We start from the raw sequence: 22,665 nt of genomic DNA, 5'->3' as shown, positions 1-22,665 counted from the left end.
TCAGTCATTCTCCTCGGATTTTCTGGAAGTATCCCATAGCATAAGTAGTCGATAATGGGTTGTCGCCATTCTTCTTTTCTTAACTTCAGAAACAACGACAAGATGCTTGGGTTCATTTTTTTCACCTTCAGCCTCATTTGGCGGTGGTACTACCCATTTTTGGTAGACAGTAACTTGCGCTTGATCAAGTAGAGTTAACGATGAAGCTAGGGCAGCTAAAGCATCAACCTTCTTATTTTCTTTCCTTGGCACATGCTGAATAGTCACATCACTGAGCCACCCCATTAAATTTTTAGCGTAATCATGATATGGGTGTAGTTCAGGCTTCTTGACCTCGTAACTACCTAGAAGCTGATTGACCATTAACTGGGAGTCACCAAAGACTTTCAATTGCAACCGCTTCATCTCGACAACCATTGTGAGCCCAAGTATTAGTGATTGATACTCAGCAACGTTGTTAGAGCAGAGTTGCATCAATGTAAAGGAGTAGGGTAGAACTTCACCTTGAGAAGTGACAAATACTACACCAGCACCAACGCCACTATGATGTGCAGCACCATCAAAATACATCTTCCTTGGAGGTTGAACTTCAATAACCATCACGTCCTCATCAGGTAGTTCGTCAGTTAGCTCCCAATCATCAGGTATAGGGTGATCTGCCAAGAAGTCCACTAGCGCTTGTCCTTTTATAGCCTTTTGAGGGATGTACACGATTTCAAATTGTTGAAACTGGAGGTACCACCTTGCTAGTCGATCACTAAGGACATGTTTTGACATCACGAACTTGATGGGATTTGCTATAGAAACCAAACGAACGACATGAGCTTGAAAGTAGAGCTTCAACTTTTGGATTGAGAAGACTAGCGCCAAACATAACTTTTCAATTGGCGAATAATTCAGCTCATTTGGTGTCATCATCTTGCTCAAGTAGTAAGGGGAGTTTATTTCCCTTCACTATTTTCTTGGGCCAACAACGCTCCAATAGAACTTTCTTGTGCTGAAATGTATAGTATCAGCGACTTTCCAAGTATATGGGCTGCCAAAATTGGAGGCTTCATCAAGTAGGATTTAATGCTCTCAAAGGCATTGCTACACATTTGGTCCCATTTGAAAGGGACACCTTTCTTCATAAGGCGACTGAATGGTTGGCACCTCCCAGCTAGGTTTGAGATGAATCTCCTAAGGTACGCTAACTTTCCTTGCTGACTTTTCAATTCGTGAATATCCCGAGGCTCAGGCATTTTCAAGATTGCATCTACTTTGGCTTGATCAATTTTCAATCCCTCGATGTCGAACAATGAAACCAAGGAACTTTCCAGAAGTAACTCCAAAGGCGCATTTCAATGGATTCATCCTAAGTTGGTACCTCCGGAGCAACTCAAACACCAATCTCAAGTCTTTCAAGTGGTCACCCTTCTCTCTTGATTTTAGCACTAAGTCGTCAACATAGCATTCGACATTATTCTGGAGAAGATCATAAAAAATATTCTACATAGCCCTTTGGTAAGTAGCACCAACGTTCTACACGCCAAAAGGCATTACCTAGTAGTAATAAATACCCTTTGGGGTGCGGAATGCAGTAAGCTCTTCATCTTTTGGTGCCATACTAATTTGGTTATATCCCGACGAACCATCCATGAAAGACATTGCCTCGTAACCAGTAGTAGCATCGATCATCACCTCTGGAATAGGGAGTGGGAATTCATCTTTGGGACACACATTGTTGAGATCCCTAAAGTCAATGCATACTCGAATCTGTCCATTTTTCTTCCTTACAGGGACAATACTTGAAACCTATGTTGGGTATTTAACTTCCCGAATAAATCCAACTTCAATGAGTTTGCTAACTTCGGTTTCGATCAGGGGAACCAAGTCCGGCCTAAAGCGCCTTTGAACTTGCTTAACATGATGAGTGCCATCCTTGACTGCAAGGTGATGGACTGCTACTTTAGGGTCCAAGCTAGGCATATCTTTGTAACTCCAAGCAAAGACATCCATAAACTCCTTAAGTAACTCAATATAAGTTCTTTTTTCATCAACTTCTAGTAAAACACTTAGGTAGGTGGGTCTTAGTTCTTCATCGGTGCCAAGGTTAACTTCTTTTAAGGCATCAACTGTAGTTTTCACTCCTTCTTCAAGTTCAGGTGGAGAATCTTCCGCATCTTCATCTTTTTGAGGGTCCCCATCGTTGAAGGATATGTGATAACACGGTGAAACATCATCCAATTTCTCGTCATCCTCCATTAGAGATAAAATACCATGCTCGCCTTGTGCAGTAACATGATAAGAAGAACCCACACTTTCTTCGTATTCATCACATTCTTTAGTGTAGACCACAGTGTATGGCTTCACCTTCAGTACCTCATCACACAAAACCATGACTTTTGTTTATCGCTTCATTCTAGAAGGAACCAAGCTTTGGAAATATTTAGAGTTCTTCTGAATTTTGGGCAAGCGGCTGTTTTTGTATTTCGATAATTTCTATGGAACTTATTCCCCTTCTTTAATGGACCTAATCTCTCAAATACAAAAGTTCTCACAGTTGATTTTCCAAGTCGATCAAAGACAGAAGGCCTGTTAGAAGCAGTAGATTCGTCTTCTACAGTGATATAATTGCTGCTCGCCCTTCTTATGGAGATGCGCACTGGTGACAAATGCTTGTATCCCAAACCTTCACGTGGTTGCCTCGTTGCATCTTCTGATGGGAGCTTCCCTAACTTTGATGGCTCATTGGGATTGTATCCAGCTTTTGCAAATAACTTGTAAGCATTAGGATCAAAACCTTCATCTGTTCGCTTTGTAGGGAGTGCCATATTCTGCAAACGATTTTGGGCTTCAAACCCTGCAAGTGGCTTTGAGGACAATTTTACTGCCTCAATTCATTTTACCGGAAGAGTTCACTCCTTTAGCATGTTGGTTTGGAGATTAGATGATTCGCCTTCATCTTTCTTTCTTTTAGGGACATATTGGAGTGCAGGACTTACACTCTTGCCATAAGATGCAATATCCCCTCTATGAGATTTATTCGCGTTGGGTTGTACCTCCTCAGTAACAACTTTGGTTTTGTCAGCAACCACCTCAGCTCTCTTAGCCGTGGACTCATCATCATTGTCATTCATGAAATCATCAACTTTTAGCTCCTTCACAATGCGGTTCTTCAAGTAGAACTTTGCATGGGCGAAGTGTGACTCAGCCTCGGTGAATGGCTCATCATCAGCAACTATCTTCTTCTCGACTTCACCCTCGTAGTATTTCAAACATTGCTAGTAGGTGGATGGAACTACTTTATTCTCATGTATCCAAGGCCTTCTGAGCAAGAAGTTGTATGAAGTCTTTGCATCGATCACATGCAGCCATGCACTTGATTGCATATCTTCAATGATGATTTCCAACCTGATCGCGCCTATGGCTCTTTGCCCCCTTGGTAGAATCCTTGGATCATCACTCGACTTTCTGAGAGTTCGTTCATGGGAATACCAAGTTCTTTCACAGTGCAAATTGGCAAAATGTTCACTGAGGATCCTCCATCAACCAAAATTTGATTTACCCTTTTATCACGCATATATCCAACCAGGTACAATGGGCGGTTATGAAGAGTGTCACCTAGCAGAAGATCATCATTTGTGACTGTGACTTTCCTCACAAGCATTAACTTCTTGAGGAGTGGACTCGATGACCTTTTTCGAAGATGGTGCCAACGTAGGTCATCACTCTTTTCTTTCCCTTCGTCAGCATGGCAACAAGAGGCATTGATAACCCCATGGGAAATCTTCATGCGGAACCATCTTGGTAAAAACTCCTCCAAGGTCACTGGATTTCGTGGCTTTTGAGAGTGGTGCACCTCCACTTTTGCTTTCTTTAAGTGCTTAACCGGAATCCATCTCCTCGGTCTTTTTACCATCATTTTCCTTGTTGGTTATTCTACTGATTCTTTTCGTGGGCTCCTTCTGTGGTGCCTACGACGAGTCACCAACGTCCAACCTTCATCATCATCAGGTTGATTGACTTTAGCTTTGTCGTTCTCCAGTAATTCTTTATCTTTACTTTCTTTGCAACCACATAATTCATCTGGACTGAATGAGCTAAAGGTGATAGAGACTTGGTTTGCGCTTGCTTTCTCATCTTCAAGCACGATCTTCTTTTCGCGAGCCAAGTCCATAACTTTGTCCTTGAAGACAAAGCACTTCTCTAGAGGGTGGCTCACAAGTCGATGGTATTTGCAGTAATTTGGGTCATTTGTTTTCCCAACTTCATTTGGTCGCTTCATCTCCAGAAGCTCAATGAGATTTAACTCAAGGAGTTCTTCAAAAATAGCTGGCACATCAGAATCCAGAAATGGGTACTCTATCTCTTGCATTTCTTTTAGAGTCAACTTTCCACTTGGCTTATCTTGAAAAGAAGTGGATTTCATACTCTGCTTCTTGCTCATCTTCGTCATGAACTTTACAAGTGATGTGTTGACATTCATAGCTTCTTTGCTTTCAGGCTTGGGTACGAACTTGCCCCTCTTCCTGACTTCTTGCTTGTCGTTCCCCTTGCGAGGTTCATAGATGGACAACCTTTCATTTCCAACAGAGGCCATGCTCAATTCCATGTCATGGGCACGAGTTGCAAGTTCTTCAAATGTGCTAGGCTTGATAACTTGCAAGATGTAGCGTAATCCCCAATGCATGCCTTGTATGCACATCTCTATGCCCGAAGCTTCACTAAGCCTGTCTTTGCAGTTGAGGCTTGCATTCCTCCAAAGATTGATAAAGTCGATAACTAGTTCACTATTTCGTTGACGAGTATTTGTAAGTTCTATCATACTCACAGTACGTCTAGTGCTATAAAAGCAATTGAGGAATTATTGCTCTAGTTGATCCCAGCTATTAACAAATCCAGCCTCGAGGTCTGTATACCAATAAAAAGCATTTCCTTTTAGTGAGCGGACAAACTGTTTGACAAGGTAATCTTCATAAGTCCCAGCATTGTTACATGTCTCAACGAAGTGCGCCACATGTTGATTTGGATTGCCTTTACCATCAAACTGTTGAAACTTTGGAGGTTGATAGCCAGCAGGCATCTTCAACATATCGATCCTTGCAGTGTACGGCTTTGCGTATGTAAAAGAGGACTTGGCAGCAACTTTATTTTTATTCTTAATAGTTCCTTCAATGAACTCATTCAGTTGATCGATGGGAATCATCCCTTCAGATGAGACAGGGATAACCTTAGCGGATGCTACTCGTATCGGAGGAGAATCAATCTCTGGAACTTCTGACAGCTTGCTAGGTGCATGTGTGGATTCTTCTTTCATCAAGATTCCTACCCTGTCTGTTAGCTTGTCAATTCTAGCATCTTGATTTTGCATGCACTTGGTCAAGCCAGCGATTGCTTCTTCCTTCAAGTTCGCCAACTGCTCTTCCACAGATGAAGTGTTTGTTACCATAGCTTGCATGATTGTTGTAGATGATGGGGAGTATCATGGATTGTCAAACAGATTGATTCTTGAATGGCGAACGCTACGTGGTGTAAGTGGGGAGGATCCATCACTTTAAGCATCATCATCTTCTTTCACAGATGAGTTCTTGGATCCGGAGAGGTCAAGCAGAGCAAGAGTTTTCTTGATCTTTTCAGCAACATCGCTTCCTCCTTCGGGTACGTTTGTGGAAGATCTTGCTCCTTTTGAGGATGAAGATCCAAAAACCGAGGTTGATGCGGACGACACTTGGGGTGCTTGTTATCCTAACGAGCTTGCTTTGCTCTTCGTAACTGGTCTAAAGCTTCCAAAGGTAACATCAAGGATGCTTTCCACATCAGCAAAGAACCTTGAATTAGCAGCCCTGGTGGAAGTTGAACTGGGGTTGATTTTCTTTGAATCCATGTCAATGTTCTTGAACTTTGGTGATTTGAAAAGTTGAGATGAGAGGAAGAGATTGTCCCACTGGGCGTGCCAGAATTTGTAGACAATAAATTTGCGTCAAGAAAATAATCAAGATTGAAAAATATTGCAACAATCGTAGTATTTGATTTTAAATATTTGAGTGTACAATCTCTATGAATCCTCTGATTCTTCTTTTCAATAGTAAATAAATTCAAGGACCTTTGAGCTTGATCTTGAATCTATATTTGTTTTCACGAACGATGATCTTGTTCTCGGGCTTGAGCTTGATTTCTTAAACTTGACCTTGATTTGTTCTTCGTTCTTGAGCTTGAAATTGATTTCTTGAACTTGAACTTGATTGCTTGAAGCTTGAAACTTGTAGAGAAATTTACGGCGTTTGATCCACGAGCTCTCTCTTGTTTCTTGTTATAACTTCTAGTGTGTTTTCTGGGTTATGAAGACCCCTATTTATAGTTGTGGAAGGGAGGAGTTGTGATAAGAACAAACTCTTTCCGACCAATCAAATTGAAGTGTGATAAGGCCGTATTTGATTGGCCAAAACATATCGCTTGCACACGTGGCACTATTTCATTGGCCTTTTAATGTGACTTGACATGCCTTGTCATTTTGACACGTGGCATGATCCTATTGGCACTTTTATTTGACTTGGCGTGCCACATCATTTGACACGTGGTACCAAACTGGGCCTCTAGGAAGATGTCATCTTGGGTTTAATGAAGTGGGCTCATCACTTTAGCCCAATGAACTTGGACTAATTTATTAGGTCCATCTATATCGGACTTATATAATTGTGTTAGCCCAATAAATTTATAGGGACTAATATATCTTGAATTTAAAATATAGTCCAAATTATTTTATTGAATTTAAATTCAATAAAATTTAAATACTTACAGATCTGATACAATCAAATGAGAGAAATCAAATAAGAGAGTCTTATTGGTGAAAACCCTCACGGGCACCGAAGGGCGATGGCGAGCAGAGAAAATAAAAATGAGAGAGTCTTGTTAGTGAAAACTTGCAAAGGGCACTATGAGGCGATGGTGAGAAGAGAAATGAGGGAGGTCAGCTGGTGAAAACCTGCAAAAAGCACTGCTGGTCGAAAAGAGGATCTTCACATCCATTGGCATCGACATAGTCCTGGGCAAGGTTTCTCGGTTTCGAGGGAAATGTTGTGATGAATTGCTGAGAGTCGGACGGTTTACACAGATCAGGCATCCAGTCCAAAAGGCATGTCATGTTCATTGAAGTCCGCATGTACTCCTCGATAAGTCCTTTTTTAATTTCTGTTCCCCGAAAAAGACACCTCTTATTTAGACTCAGTCTCCATTCCATTGTTATTTTAATTTGAATCCCTTTCGTTATAACTCCGTGTCAAAATAAAGGCAAAGAAAAGATGGTAAGACCGATTATAGGTCTCTCGTTTGAAGCGAACAGATACTTTGAAAAGGCACCCAACCTGAGTAAGGGCATCAAGGCCACAAACTGACCACCACTTTGAACACTCATGATTTTTCTTTGTTTGCAGTAGGAACAAAGCAGTGCAGAATGGCGATTCCTAAAGGATGAATGTCGCCAAAGGTAAGTTTCCTCAAAATCTCCACTTTCCTTTATTTTTAGCATACATCACTACTACTCAAACCTCTCATTTTCGTAGCTTAACCCAGGTAGTACCTTTTCGCCTAGGGCATCCAGCTCATAGTTCCGGGTAGAAGTACTATTCGCTCAGGTTGTTTTACATAGCTTAACCCAGGTAGAACCTTTTCGCCTAGGGTGATCCAGCTCATAGTTCCTGGTAGAAGTACTTTTTTCCCAAGCTATTTTTTGTAGCTTAACCCAGGTAGAACCTTTTCGCCTAGGGGGAACGAGCTCATAGTTCCGGGTAGAAGTACTCTTCGCCCAGGCTGTTTTTCGTAGCTTAACCCAGGTAGAACCTTTTCTCCTAGGGGGATCCAGCTCATAGTTCCGGGTAGAAGTACTCTTCGCCCAGGCTATTTTTTGTAGCTTAACCCGGGTAGAACCTTTTCGCCTAGGGGGATCCAGCTCATAGTTTCGGGTAGAAGTACTCTTCACCCAGGTTGTTTTTCGTAGCTTAACCCAGGTAGAACCTTTTCGCCTAGGGGGATCCAGCTCATAGTTTCTGGGTAGAAGTACTCTTCGATCAGGTTGTTTTACGTAGCTTAACCTAGGTAGAACTTTTTCGCCTAGGGGGATCCAGCTCATAGTTCCGGGTAGAAGTACTCTTCGCTCAGGTTGTTTTATGTAGCTTAACCCAGGTAGAACCTTTTCGCCTAGGGGGATCCAGCTCATAGTTCCGGGTAGAATTACTCTTCGCTCAGGTTGTTTTACGTAGCTTAACCCAGGTAGAAACTTTTCACCTAAGGGGATCTAGCTCATATTCTGGGTAGAAGTACTCTTCGCCCATGCTCGCTCTTTGCAGTTTAACCCAGGTAGAACCTTTTCGCCCAGGGGATTCATTTTAATTTCAGTAATAGAGGGCACCAACCCCTGGTTACATTTCTTTTCCACAATACAGTGTGTCATCCCTTGGTTACATTTCCTTTCAGTAATATAGGACGCCATCCCATGACTACATTCTTTTCAGTAATACAGGGTACTAACCCCTGATTACATTCTTTTTCCCCAATACAGAGTATCAACCCCTGGTTACATTTCCTTACCAGTATCAGGGTACACCAATCCTTAAGTCATTTTTCCAATATATGGTCTCCACTCCCTAGTTTCTTTCATTTAAGACATAGGGTCTCCATTCTCTAGTCTCTATTTTTTTTTCGGGGTACACCATTCTCGACCTTTTATTGCTTTCAATAAAGAAGTAGTTTAGAATTTTGTTACAATAACTCACGAAATTTTCCTAGTGCAGACTGGGGCAGAAAAATTTCGTTTGTTTGTTTGTTTTGGTGTCTGAGTAGGTTTTACCTCGAGGAACAGGGTTCGGGATGACCAAAAGAAGAGGCCTCAATTCAGAATAAAAAAAAAGAAAAAATAGGTGAATCCAAAATGCAAAAGCAGTTTAAAAGATGTGGAATGCTCAAGACATGACTGAAGCCACGAGCATTGGAGTCATGTTTTGATTAGAAGAAGCTATAGAACAATGGACTAGCATCTACATCTAGCGAGCATCAAGGTTTAGATCAGAGTGTGCATGGAGAACCAGTCAAGACTCAAGATCATGTTTCAGAAGACTCATAGATAGGAATCTTGTAACTCATAGCTGATAGGTTTGTTTAGTTTTTTTATATATAATAGCAGGATCGCGGACCAGAGCCTCGACGGAACCTCACTCGACTCCTCAACTCATCATTCCACCATTCTCCTTGAACTACACGTGATCTGATTCCCCTATAACCCGAGATGTGTAGGTTGTCCAAAATCAAAAATTGGTTGCACCCTATCTTTTATTTCTTTTCCTTTTGAATAACGATTTGGTAAAAAATTAGTCACATGGCTCACCTAGTCTTTGCCTGAAAACTCTTCATGTTTCCAAGCAAAGAGGGGTAGCTGTGAGCACCTAATTTTTACTATATTTGAATTTTTATTACCTTCTACAATGTAAATATTTTTAGAAATTTAATATATATATTTTTTAGCTTTGTTAGACTTTTTTTTTTATATAGGGTAAAAATTAAAAATAATTTTAAAAGATCAATTATTACTATTAGTATTTTTTATTTTTTTATCTTTATTTTAAAATAAATATATATATATATATATATATTTTTTTTTTTAAACGAAAAACTTATTTTTTTTAAATTTTCGGATGGGAATAAAATAATAGGAAAATTAAAAGTATGGAATAAAAAAGTAAAAGTAAAAGTATGTGGAAATTATTGTTAAAACAAAGTAAAAGAAAGTGGAAAATTTTAAAAAATAAAAGTAAAAGAATGTGACAATTTTAGAAATAAAAAGTAAAAGAAAGTTGGAACTAAAAAATAAAAGTAAAGGTAGCTGAATTTTTTTTTTTAAAAAAGTAAAAGAAAGTGAAAATTAAAAAGAAAAGTAAAATAAGTGGAAATTAAAAAAAGAAAAGTAAAATAAGTGGAAAAAAAAAATTAAAAAATTAAAAAGATAAAAGTAAAGGTAAGTGGGGAATTATTTTTTTTTTAAAAGAAGAAAAATGGGAAGTGGGAATTCTTTTTAATTAAAAAATAATAAACAAAATAAAAAATAAAATAAAAATCTGAAAAAATTTCGATTTTTTCCCCCTATAAATAGAAGAGAAATGCGAGGAGAAAAAATAGGAGAAGGAGAAAAAAAGAAGGGAGGAGGTAATTGAGAGAAATTATTTTTCTTCTTCTACGCTAAGGGAATTTCTACTCGTGTAATTCTTTCTTCATCTTTCTTTCAATAAATCCAGCAAGTCATCACCCAAAACCCAACAAAAATATTTCATAACATCCCTTTTTATATGCCAAAAAGTGGAGTCAATAATCGAGGTCGAGGATTCGGTTGGAGCTCCGTTCACTAGGTTTGATTATATTCGTCGCTTACGCTTGTTCAACGTTCGTCTGAGTTATTGTACCTGTTCTTGGAGACTCATTTAATTGGAAATTTTGCATCAAAGGTTTATTCTTCCCTCTATTCTTTTTTGTATTGACCCAAAATATCATCTTTAAATTTAATAATTAATTCTGTGTTCTAAGACTTCAAAAAATACTATTTATTATTCCTCGACTTGCGGGCGCAGTCCGTAAAATTTTCTGGAAAGCTTTTATGTGAAAAATGGATTAAAATATGAATTAGAGCTTTAAAACTCAACTGAGTTGACTTTGGTCAATATTTTGAGCAAACGAATTCGGATCAGTGTTTTGATAGTTCCGGTAGGTCCGTATGTGAATTGGGACTTGGGCGTATGCCCGGAATCAAAATCCGAGGTCCCTAGCCCGAGATATGGAATTTTGATAAAAAATTAAAAGTTTAAGATCAAATAGTGACCGGATGTCGAATTATGTACAAACAACCCAGAGATAGAATTTTGATGATTCCAACAGCTCCGTATGGTAATTTTGGACTTAGGAGCGTAATCAGAATTTTATTTGGAAGTCCGTAGTGGAATTAGGCTTGATATGCCGAAAGTTAAATTTTTGGGAAGTTTGACCGAGGGGTTGACTTTTTGATATCGGGGTCGAAATTCGATTCTGAAAATTTGATTACCTCCATTATGTCATTTATGACTTGTGCGCAAAATTTGAGGTAAATCGGACGTGATTTGATAGGTTCCGGAATCATTTGTAAAAATTAGAAATTTCAAAGTTTATTAGGCTTGAATCTATGTGTGATTCGTGTTTTTAGTGTTGTTGGATGTGATTTCAAGACTCGACTAAGTTCGTATGATGATTTAGGACTTGTTGGTATTTTCGGACGGGATCCCGAGTACCCCGAGTGCGATCCAGATCGAAATTGGATCAATTTTTGGACTTAGGCAAATTCTGAGATTTGAAGCTTCTGGTGTCATCGCACATGCGGAAGGACTAACCGCAGGTGCGGACTCGCACAAGCGAGTTGTGGCTCGCAGAAGCGAACGAAGGGCTGCCCAGTTGGAGCCGCAGATGCGGCTCATGATGTGCAAAAGCGTAGTATGAGTACACCACAGCGGTACCTAGTAAGTGCCAAGCCTAATCTCGGTAGAGTAGTGACGAGGTCAGGTGAGGCCCTACTGGAATATAATAATGGCATAGAAAAATGTTTAAACAATTTAATAAGATAAAATGACTATGGAAATGAATCAAGTAATATGTCACATTTAATGACACTAAATAATTACAAATAATATCTCGTGGAATCAAAACAGAATTTCTTTCAACTTTATGAAAATCACAACAATTAATTGAAGGTAACTATGGCCATAAATCAATATCATCAAGGGCACTACTGAGGTACCGCCTCGTAATCCCAAATCATGAATACATTCACAATATCTCATTTCCTTATCTCACCGTGGGAGCCTTCACAATATATTTTAAAGAAAACATTTTTTTTCCCGAAATTGCATCCCGCGTTTTAGCCATCCTTATCACACCGCATGACTTCTAGTAGTTCCCTCCTACTAGCCACGCGTATCAAGCCACCCTTATCTCACCGCATGCGTTTCAATACCCAGACCTTATACCACCGCATGGGTATCAATATCACAATTTGTACCTCAAGTGCCCAAATATTTTAATTTGCCAAAATAAATCAACGATATTTTGCACAATATAGAGCTCACGGATCATGCCAATATAATCATCAATAATATTTTTCCACAATAAAGAGCCCACGGCTCCATCACAATGAGTACAAAAATCTTACGAAAATATTCAGGAATAAATAATTTAGCAAAATAATATTTCAAAATCTTTAATACGTTGCTTCAATACCAAATTTAAAGTGTCAAATACTTCATATTAATAATATTTAATTTAAATAAAATCAATTTCAAATAATACACAAAATAAAAGAAACTAAGTTTCAACCAAACAGGTAAAATAATTAGCAGGAAAAGGTCAAGCAAATTTAAAGTATACAAATCAAATCAATGATGGGGAATATAACAAGATTTAATAAATTAATTAATATGCAACATCGATCTTCACAATTTAAAAACACAATCCTTCACATTTAGTCCGTGTACACACTCGTTTCACAATTTAAAAACATAATCCTTCATATTTAGTCTGTGTACACACTAGTCACCTCGTGTACACGACTTTCATCACAATACAATTAATATCAATCCTAAGGGAAATTTTCCCACACAAGGTTAGACAAGTCACTTACCTCGACTTGCTCTAATTTAACCAAGTAGTATGTTTTTTCCTCAATTTTCTGATTTCGGTCAACTCGTATCTAGTCATAATTAATTCGATACAGTCAACAAAAACTATAGAATTAATTCTGTAAGAAAATACTATATTTTTCAATAAAAATTCGAAATTAACTCAAAAATGGCCTGTGGGGCCCACGTCTCGGAACTTGACAAAAGTTACAAAATATGAACGCTCATTCAACTACGAGTCCAACCATACCATATTTACAAAAATCCGACATCAACTTGACCTCCAAATCTCAAATTCTCATTTTGAAATCCCTAGGCCCAAATCCTCTTATTTCACCTCAAAAACATGTAATCTATTCGAAATATTCAATGATAATCCAATATAATTGACTAACAATGATCACATGTGACTTACCTCAAGTTTCCCCGTAAATTCTCTCTGAAAAATCGCCCAAACCCGTGTTGAAAATGTCCAAATTACAAAAATATCGGAACCCCTCTGGTTTTGTAATCTTGTAAGTGCTTTCGCACCTGCAGACAGAATTCTCGCACCTGCGGTCCCGCATCTGCAGTGACATACCGCATATGCGGAAATTGCTCAGCCCAGCTGCCTTCGCTTCTGCGAGCTTTGGACCGCATCTGCGCCTTCGTAGGTGCGGAAAATTCCATCGCACCTGCGGAACTGCCCGTATCTGCGGCTCCAATTGGGTAGCCCTTCATCCGCTTCTGCGAGCCACAGCTCGCTTGTGCGAGTCCGCACTTGCGGTCAGTCCTTCCGCACGTGCGATGACACTAGAAGCTACAAATCTTAGAATTTGCCTAAGTCCAAAAATTGATCCGATTTCGATCCGGATCGCACTCGGGGTACTCGGGACCCCGTCTGAAAATACCAACAAGTCCTAAATCATCATACGAACTTAGTCGAATCTTGAAATCACATCCAACAACACTAAAAATACGAATCACACATAGATTCAAGCCTAATGAGCTTTGAAATTTCTAATTTCTACAAATGACTCCGGAACCTAACAAACCACGTCTGATTTACCTCAAATTTTGCGCACAAGTCATAAATGACGTAACAGAGGTACTCAAATTTTCAGAATCTGATTTCGACCCCGATATCAAAGAGTCAACCCCTCGGTCAAACTTCCCAAAAATTCAACTTTCGGCATGTCAAGCCTAATTCCACTATGGACTTCCAAATAAAATTCTGATCAAGCTTCTAAGTCCAAAATCACCATACAGAGTTGTTGGAATTATCAAAATTCCATTCCGGGGTCGTTTGCACATAATTCGACATCCGGTCACTATTTGAACTTAAATTTTTAATTTTTCATCAAAATTCCATATCTCGGGCTAGGGATCTCGAATTTTGATTCCGGGCATACGCCCAAGTCCCAATTCATGATACGGACCTACCGGAACGGTCAAAATACTGATCCGAGTCCATTTGCTCAAAATGTTGACCAAAGTCAACTTAGTTGCATTTTAAAGCTCTAATTCATATTTTAATCTATTTTTTCACATAAAAACTTTCCAGAAAATTTTACGGGCTGCACACGCAAGTCGAGGAATGATAAATAGTATTTTTCGAGGTCTTAGAATATATAATTAATTATTAAATTCAAAGATGACATTTTGGGTCATCACATTTTCCACCTCTAAAACAAACGTTCGTTCTCGAACGGAGTTAGAAAAAGTACCTGAGCTGGAGAATAAGTGTGGATATCGGCTACGTATATCATGCTCGGCCTTCCAAGTCGCCTCCTCGACCGGATGACCCCTCTACTGAACCTTCACGGAAGCAATGTTCTTTGACCTTAGCTTTCGAACCTGCCTATCTAAAATAGCCACTGGTTCCTCAACATAAGATAGATCCTTGTCCAACTAAACCGAACTGAAGTCTAACACATGAGACGGATCACCGTGATATTTCCGAAGCATAGAAACATGGAATACCGGATGAACTGCAGAGAGACTAGGTGGTAGCGCAAGTCTGTAAGCCACCTCTCTAACTCTTTCAAGAATCTCAAAAGGCCCAATATACCTAGGGCTCAACTTTCCCTTCTTCCCGAACCTCATCACACTTTTTATAGGCGAAACCTGAAGCAATACCCGCTCACCAACCATGAATGCAACATCACGAACCTTTCGATCCACATAACTCTTTTGTCTTGGTTGGACTGTACGAAGTTGATCCTGAATCAACTTAACCTTATCCAAGGCATCCTAAACCAAATCTGTACCCAATAGTCTAGCCTCACCCGGTTCGAACCAACCCACTGGAGACCGGCACCGCCTACCATACAAAGCCTCATACAGAGCCATCTGAGTGCTTGACTGGTAACTGTTGTTGTAAGCAAACTCCGCAAGTGGTAAGAACTGATCCCAAGCACCCCCAAAATCTATCACACACGCACGAAGCATATCCTCCAGTATCTGAATAGTGCGTTCGGACTGCCCGTCCGTCTGAGGGTGAAATGTTGTACTCAACTCTACCCAAGTACCCAACTCACGTTGTACTACCCCCCTAAACCGTGAGGTAAACTGTGTACCCCGGTCAGAGATGATAGATACCGGTACACCGTGAAGTCTGACAATCTCGCGAATATATACCTGAGCCAGCTGCTCTGAAGAGTAAGTAGTAATCACAGGAATGAAATTAGCTTATTTGGTCAGCCTATCCACAATCACCCAAACTGCATCAAACTTCCGCTGAGTCCGTGGGAGCCCAACAACGAAATCCATAGTGATCCGCTCCCATTTCCATTCTGGAATCTCTAACTTCTAAAGTAATTCACCCGGTCACTGATGCTCATATTTCACCTGTTGACAATTTAGACACCGAGATACATACCCCACTATGTCTTTCTTCATCCGCCTCCACCAATAGTGCTGTCTCAAGTCCTGATACATCTTTGCAGCACCCGGATGAATGGAGTACCACGAATTGTGAGCCTCCTGGAGAATCAACTCACACAAACCGTCCACATTAGGCACACATAGCCTACCCTGCATCCGTAATACATCGTCATCTCCAATAGTGACTTCCTTGGCATCACTGTGCCGAACTGTATCCTTAAGGACAAGCAGATGGGGGTCATCATATTGACGTTCCCTGATACGATCATAAAGAGAAGACAAAGAAACCACGCAAGCCAAAACTCGACTCGGCTCGGAAACATCCAGTCTAACAAACTGGTTGGCCAAGGCCTGAACATCCAAGGCTAAAGGCCTCTTTGCTACTGGTAAATATGCTAAGCTGTCCAAACTCTCCGCTTTACGACGCAAGGCATCGGCCACCACATTCGCCTTCCCAGGATGATAGAGAATGGTGATATCATAATCCTTAAGCAACTCTAACCATCTCCGCTGCCGCAAATTAAGATCCTTATGTTTAAACAGATGTTGTAGACTCCGGTGATCGGTGTATATCTCACAATGGACACCGTACAAATAATGCAGCCAATTTTTTAAGGCATGAACAATATCTGCTAACTCCAGGTCATGTACAAGATAATTCTTCTCATGCACCTTTAACTGTTTGGATGCGTAGGCAATCCCCCTACCGTCTTGCATCAACACTGCACCGAGACCAATACGCGATGCGTCACAATACACAGTATAAGATCCCGTACCTGTAGGTAATACCAATATTGGGGTTGTAGAGTCTTGAGCTTTTGGAAGCTCTCCTCACACTCCTCGGTCCACCTGAACGGAGCACCCTTCTGGGTCAATTTGGTCATAGATGCAGCAATAGAAGAGAATCCCTTTACAAATCGGCGATAATACCCAGCCAAACCAAGGCAACTCTGGATTTCTGTAACTGAGGACGGTCTGGACCAACTCTACACTGCTTCAATCTTCTTTGGATCTACCTTGATCCCCTCGCACGAAACTATATGACCCAGAAATCCCACTGAATCAAGCTAGAATTCACACTTTGAAAATTTTGCATATAACTTCCTTTCTCTCAAAATCTGAAGCACAGTCCTCAGGTGTTGTTCATGATCTTCACGACTCCAGGAATACACCAGAATATCGTCAATAAACACAATAACAAAGGAATCAAGATAGGGCTGAAATACACTATTCATTAAGTGCATAAATACTGTTGGGGCATTGGTCAGCCCAAAAGACATCACAAGGAACTCGTAATGACCGTACCGAGTCCTGAAAGTAGTCTTCAGGATATCTGGCTCCCGAATATTCAATTGATGATAGCCTAAATATAAGTCGATCTTAGAGAATACTCTAGCACCTTGAAGCTGATCAAATAGGTCATCAATACGTGGCAATGGATACCTGTTCTTCATGGTAACCTTGTTCAGCTGTCGGTAATCAATACACATCTGCATAGAACCATCCTTCTTATTTACAAATAAGACATGAGCAACCCAAGGCGATACACTGGGCTGAATGAAACACTTATCAAGCAACTCTTGTAACTATTCTTTTAATTCTTTCAACTCTGCTGGGGCTATATGGTATGGTGGAATATAAATGGGTTGAGTGCCCGGTAACAAATCAATGCCAAATTCAACATCCTTGTCGGGTGGCATACCCGGAAGATCCGCTGAAAATACATCAGGAAAATCCCTTACTACAGGAACTGACTCTATAGTAGGAGTATCAATACTAACATCTCTCACATAGGCCAGATACGCATCACACCCCTTCTCAACCATTCGTTGAGCTTTAAGAAATGAAACAACCCTGGTAGGAATATGATCCGAGGTACCTCTCCACTCTAGCCGCGGTAGACCTGGCATAGCCAACGTCACCGTCTTAGCGTAACAATCAAGAATAATGTGATAGGGCGACAACCAGTCCATGCCCAAAATAATATCGAAATCCACCACACTGAGCAATAATAAATTAGCTCCGATCTCAAAACCATTGATAACAATTAAACACGATTGATACACACGGTCCACAATAATAGATTCACCCACGAGTGTAGATATATAAACAGAAGAACTCAAGGAATCACGTGATACGCCCAAATACGGGGCAAAATAAGATGACACATAAGAATAAGTGGAGCCTGGATCAAATAAGACTGACACATCTCTATGACAGACCGGAATAATACCTGTGATAACCGAATCGTATGCAACAGCATCTGTCCTAGATGGAAGGGCATAATATCTGGCATGTCCTCCCCCTCTAGGGCGACCTCTACCTGCCTGACCTCCACCTCTAGCTGGATGCGCAGGTGGAGTGGCAATTGGTGCAGTAATCATGGCCTGAGAAGCTTGAGGACCCTGTGGAATAGGTGGGGCCTGAGAAATCCATGGAGGTGCACCCCTCCTAAGTATGGGGAAATCCCTCATGATATGACGAGTGTCACCACACTCAAAACAAGCCCTCAGAGGATGTGGCTGCTGAGATTGGCTCGGGCATAATCGACTAGACTGTCCGCTGAAAGCACCCCGTACAGGAGGTACAGAAGACACTGGTGGTGCATAATATGGAACCTGAGGTCTGGGAGTAGTCGGAATACCACTGGAAGCTGGAAGTGCTGAATGAATAGAACGGCTCACATAACCTTTACCATGACGGGCTGCAACTGGGGCACGCGAATTATTATATGTGCCAGAATCTAAGGGTCTCTTAGCTTCCCTCTCCCGAGTCCGCATACCTTCCAATCTCCTAGCAATTGACACCACCTGTTGGTATGTGATGTCCATATCTAGCTCTCGGGACATACTGTATCTGATACTAGGGTGAAGACCCTCAATAAATCTGCGAACCCGCTCTCGAACAGTAGCAACTAAGGCTGGTGCATGCCCAGCCAAATCACTGAATCAGATCGCATACTCTGACACGGTCATAGAACCCTGGCGCAAATGCTCAAACTCTGCGCGCCATGCATCTCTAAGACTCTGAGTAACATACTCCCTTAAGAACATATCTGAAAATTGAGTCCAAGTAAGTGAAGCTGCCTCAGCTGGACTATCCAACTCATATGCCCGCCACCACTGGTAGGCTGCTCCTCTAAACTGGAATGCCGTGAAAGAAACCCCACTGAAATCTACAATACCCATAGTACGAAGGATACGGTGACATTCCTCCAGAAAACACTGAGTATCCTCTGAAGCTAAACCGCTGAAAGTGGGAGGGTGGTACTTCTTATACCTCTCGAGCCTGAGCTGCTCCCCCTCTGAAACTGTTGTCCTAATCTCAGGCCGAACTGGGACAACTGGCTGCACTGGTATAACCTCTGGGGTATGGTCAACTTGGTCCCGTGGTTATGGAGTACAGGCGGCGGGAGTCTGTGCTCCTCCCCCGGCCTGAGATGTGGCAGTGCAAGTGGAATTAACCCTGCCTGAGCTAGAGTGCCAAACATGCTCAAAAACTAGGAAAGAGTCTCCTAAAGTGCAGGAGTAGTAACAGGCGTCTCAGGTGCCTGTTCTCCAACTGGAGCTACTGGTGGCTCTGGTGCAGCAGCTCGTGCAGGTACTTTGGCTGCACCATGCGGTCTTCCTCGGCTTCTAGCTCGGCCTCTGCCCCAGCCTCTTGCGGCTCCAACATGGGGCGCGGGTGTCTGATCATCAGATCCAGTTGTGCGTGTCCTCACCATCTGTGAGAGAATAGAAAGACAATTGTTTAGAACTTTGAAATCAACAAAGGCGTATGATAAGGAATCAAAGAAGTGAATATTTTCTAACAGTTCCATAACCTCTCGAAGATAAGTACAGACGTCTCCGTACCGATCCGCAAGACTCTACTAAACTTGCTTGTGACTCATAACACCTATGAACCTAGTGCTCTGATACCAACTGTCACGACCCCAAATTCCCTCCGTAGGAGGTCGTGATGGCACCTAGTCTCTAAGACTAGGTAAGCCTATCAATGCGGAATAATCATAAATATCTGAAATAAATAAACTATAATTCAAATAATTACAACTTCCAAAACCCGGTAGAAATAATTCACAAGCTTCTAAGAATTTTATTCTCAATGTTTCTATATATCAAGGTCTACAGAAAAATAAGGAAGCAACATATAAATGATAGAAGGGGACTCCGGAGTCTGCGGACGCTGACAGATATACCTCGAAGTCTCCGTGCGCAGGTAACTCACTGCCGTCTAGGCTGATAAGATGTACCTGGATCTGCATAAAAAGATATGCAGAAGCGTAGTATGAGTACACCACAGTGGTACCCAGTAAGTGCCAAGCCTAACTTCGGTAGAGTAGTGACGAGGTCAGGTGAGGCCCTACTGGAATATAATAATGGCATGAAAAAATATTTAAATAATTTAATAAGATAAAATGACTATGGAAATTAATCAAGTAGTATGTCACATTTAATGACACCAAGTAATTACAAATAATATCTCGTGGAATCAAAACAGAATTCCTTTCAACTTTATGAAAATCACAACAACTAATCGAAGGCAACTATGGCCATAAATCAATATCAACAAGGGCACTACCGAGGTACCGCCTCGTAGTCCCAAATCATAAATAAATTCACAATATCTCATTTTCTTATCTCACCGCGGGAGCCTTCACATTATATTTTAAAGAAAATATTTTTCCATGCCATTATTATATTCCAGTAGGGCCTCACTTGACCTCGTCACTACTCTACCGAGGTTAGGCTTGACACTTACTGGGTATCGTTGTGGTGTACTCATACTACGCTTCTGCACATCTTTTTATGCAGATCCAGGTACATCTTACCAGCCTAGACGTCAGTGAGTTACCTGCGCACGGAGACTTCGAGGTATATCTGTCAGCGTCCACAGACTCCGAAGTCCCCTTCTATTATTTTTATGTTGCTTCCTTATTTTTCTGTATACTTGATATATAGAGACATTGAGAATAAAATTCTTAGAAGATTGTGGCTTATTTCTACCGGGTTTTGGGAGTTGTAATTATTTGAATTGTAGTTTATTTATTTCATATATTTATGATTATTCCACATTGATAGGCTTACCTAGTCTTAGAGACTAGGTGCCATCACGACCTCCTACGGAGGGAAATTGGGGTCGTGACATTTTTATCTTATTTCATGTGATTTTATTTATTTGCCTTAAAATTTTATAAATAATAATGTAAGTTAGTCCTTAAATGGTATATACTTAATCATGTTTTTGGAAATATGGTATTCAAACTTGCTTTAAAGTTGGGAAGATTTGGACCCTAATAAATTTGGGCTTCAATTGTTGGGTTGTAGGGTATTGTTATATGATGGTTTATTTATTCAAATATCTAAAATCATACACTTCTTCCACAAGTAATTCCATAATTCATGGCCTTCATAATAATCTCAAACTTAGGAAAGAAACAAATCATGAATGCGCTAGAATGTTTTAGGTGTACTCTTAATTAATTGAATCATCGTGATTATGTATATGTTCGCGTGACATAATTACGATTCCCAAAACTAAAATCAAGGTATGCGTTCGCACAACTTTGGGCGAAACAACCTTAAATATAATAAAAATGTTATTAATTGCGTGCACGTACACGTGACATCATTTTGGCACAATAAACAAAATAGATTCACACACATGATTCTTTTTCAAAGATAATTCCATATTTTAATACAAAAACGGATAGATAAAACACGAGAACCAATAAATCACAGTTTATCTAAAATTAATTCAAGCCAAGTTGTAGTCAATAAAGTGATCGTGATAGAACCACGAGATTCGGGGAATGCCTTACACCTTCTCCCCCGTCAACAGAATTTCTTACCCGAATTTTGTTTTCGCAGACCAATAATAATAGAGTCAAACCTTCATTTGACTAGGGATTCAAATAAAAGGTGACTTGGAACACTCAAAAAATTAAATCCAAGTGGTGACTCTGTAAATAAAATAATTCATATTCAAATTTGTCACTTTAATTAAAAAAACTCTCTAACTCATAATAATCCATAACACATATATCTTTGTGGGGTATAAAAGGGGTGTGATAGTTAGCCGTATCTGTGAGTTGCTATTAGAAAGTATAATAAATTTCCCTCATGTTGCTGAGATAGTTTATGGGGCAACCAATACATCTACGCTCAGAACCACGTCATTAAGCTTGACTGACATCATTAGGTGCTTTGTCCTTTTGGAAACATCTCAAATTACTGCACATCTTTACCATGTTATCTTGAACAAAGTGGTTATTCTCCGGAAGCTAAGCAATATTAATGAAACCAAGTCTACACTACTCCAAGCTGCCAACCAAACTATGATATTGTTCCTAATCGTTTTTGTCTCGCGTAGCCATGGAGTTAGTTCTCGAAGTTTTCCTCTTGACTTGAACCTTGAGGACAGAGTTCTTTTTGTGGGCGAGAGTATTGTTGTGACTCAGTATGGGATTATGGGCTAGAAGTGTGCAGCAAAGCTGATGCAACTGAGAGTATTGGGCCTGAAACTAAATTGAGAAGAGACCCAATGACTAAACAGTCGAATAGAATGCTAGGCCATTATATTTGGAATCCAGGGAGAATACAGGGCATGCAAATAATGTTAAGTTTCGATTCAAGTCTGTGCTTCTCGTCTCCTCTTCTGAATCTGTATCTCATCCTCTTTCTTCTTAGCTTGCGATTGTAGTTTCTTTTCGCATCTCATCTCAATTCAGTATTGTTTTCTATTGTTCTACGGATATTTAGTTATTGTAATTTCGTTTGGTGAGTTAATACAATTAATTGGTTTGGGTGTAATATCGGGTTTGTTACATTGGGCATGAAAATATATAAAAAGAGGCTATTTTGGTACACTACGATTAGATACTATGTCTTGAGAAATCAATCCATTTAGCATTCTTTTAGGAGCATCGCTCATTTCTAGAAGTCACTTCTATATAGGTAACCTCTTGTATGTTGCTCACAACCAAATCAATACATGCTCTCCTCTTTCCTCTCGTTTTTTCGTATATACTTATCCTTACATGGTCAATTTTAACTAAATAACGTCATCTAAAACATTCTTTATCCCTTTTTTATCATTTTTTTAAATCATCATATTGTTACATTTGTGGATAGTGCAT

At 40.2% G+C, this 22,665-nt stretch overlaps 1 protein-coding gene across 1 annotated transcript; it reads right to left on the bottom strand.

The window, feature by feature from the left end:
• Positions 1 to 915, bottom strand: LOC138894522 (uncharacterized). Its single transcript, XM_070179223.1, has one exon. The coding sequence runs from the start codon at positions 913 to 915 to the stop codon at positions 1 to 3; it is 915 nt and encodes a 304-aa protein (XP_070035324.1).
• Between the last annotated feature and the right edge of the window lie 21,750 nt (positions 916 to 22,665).

This window comes from Nicotiana tomentosiformis, chromosome 6, assembly GCF_000390325.3.
Source record: "Nicotiana tomentosiformis chromosome 6, ASM39032v3, whole genome shotgun sequence".
NCBI classification, from domain to species: Eukaryota; Viridiplantae; Streptophyta; class Magnoliopsida; order Solanales; family Solanaceae; genus Nicotiana; species Nicotiana tomentosiformis.
Note: the sequence above shows the minus strand (reverse complement) of the source record. Positions and strands in the feature narration are given on the sequence as shown.

Excerpts from the sequence above, each read along its gene's own strand:
- LOC138894522 (XM_070179223.1), bottom strand. The coding sequence starts at position 915 with ATGACACCAAATGAGCTGAATTATTCGCCAATTGAAAAGTTATGTTTG.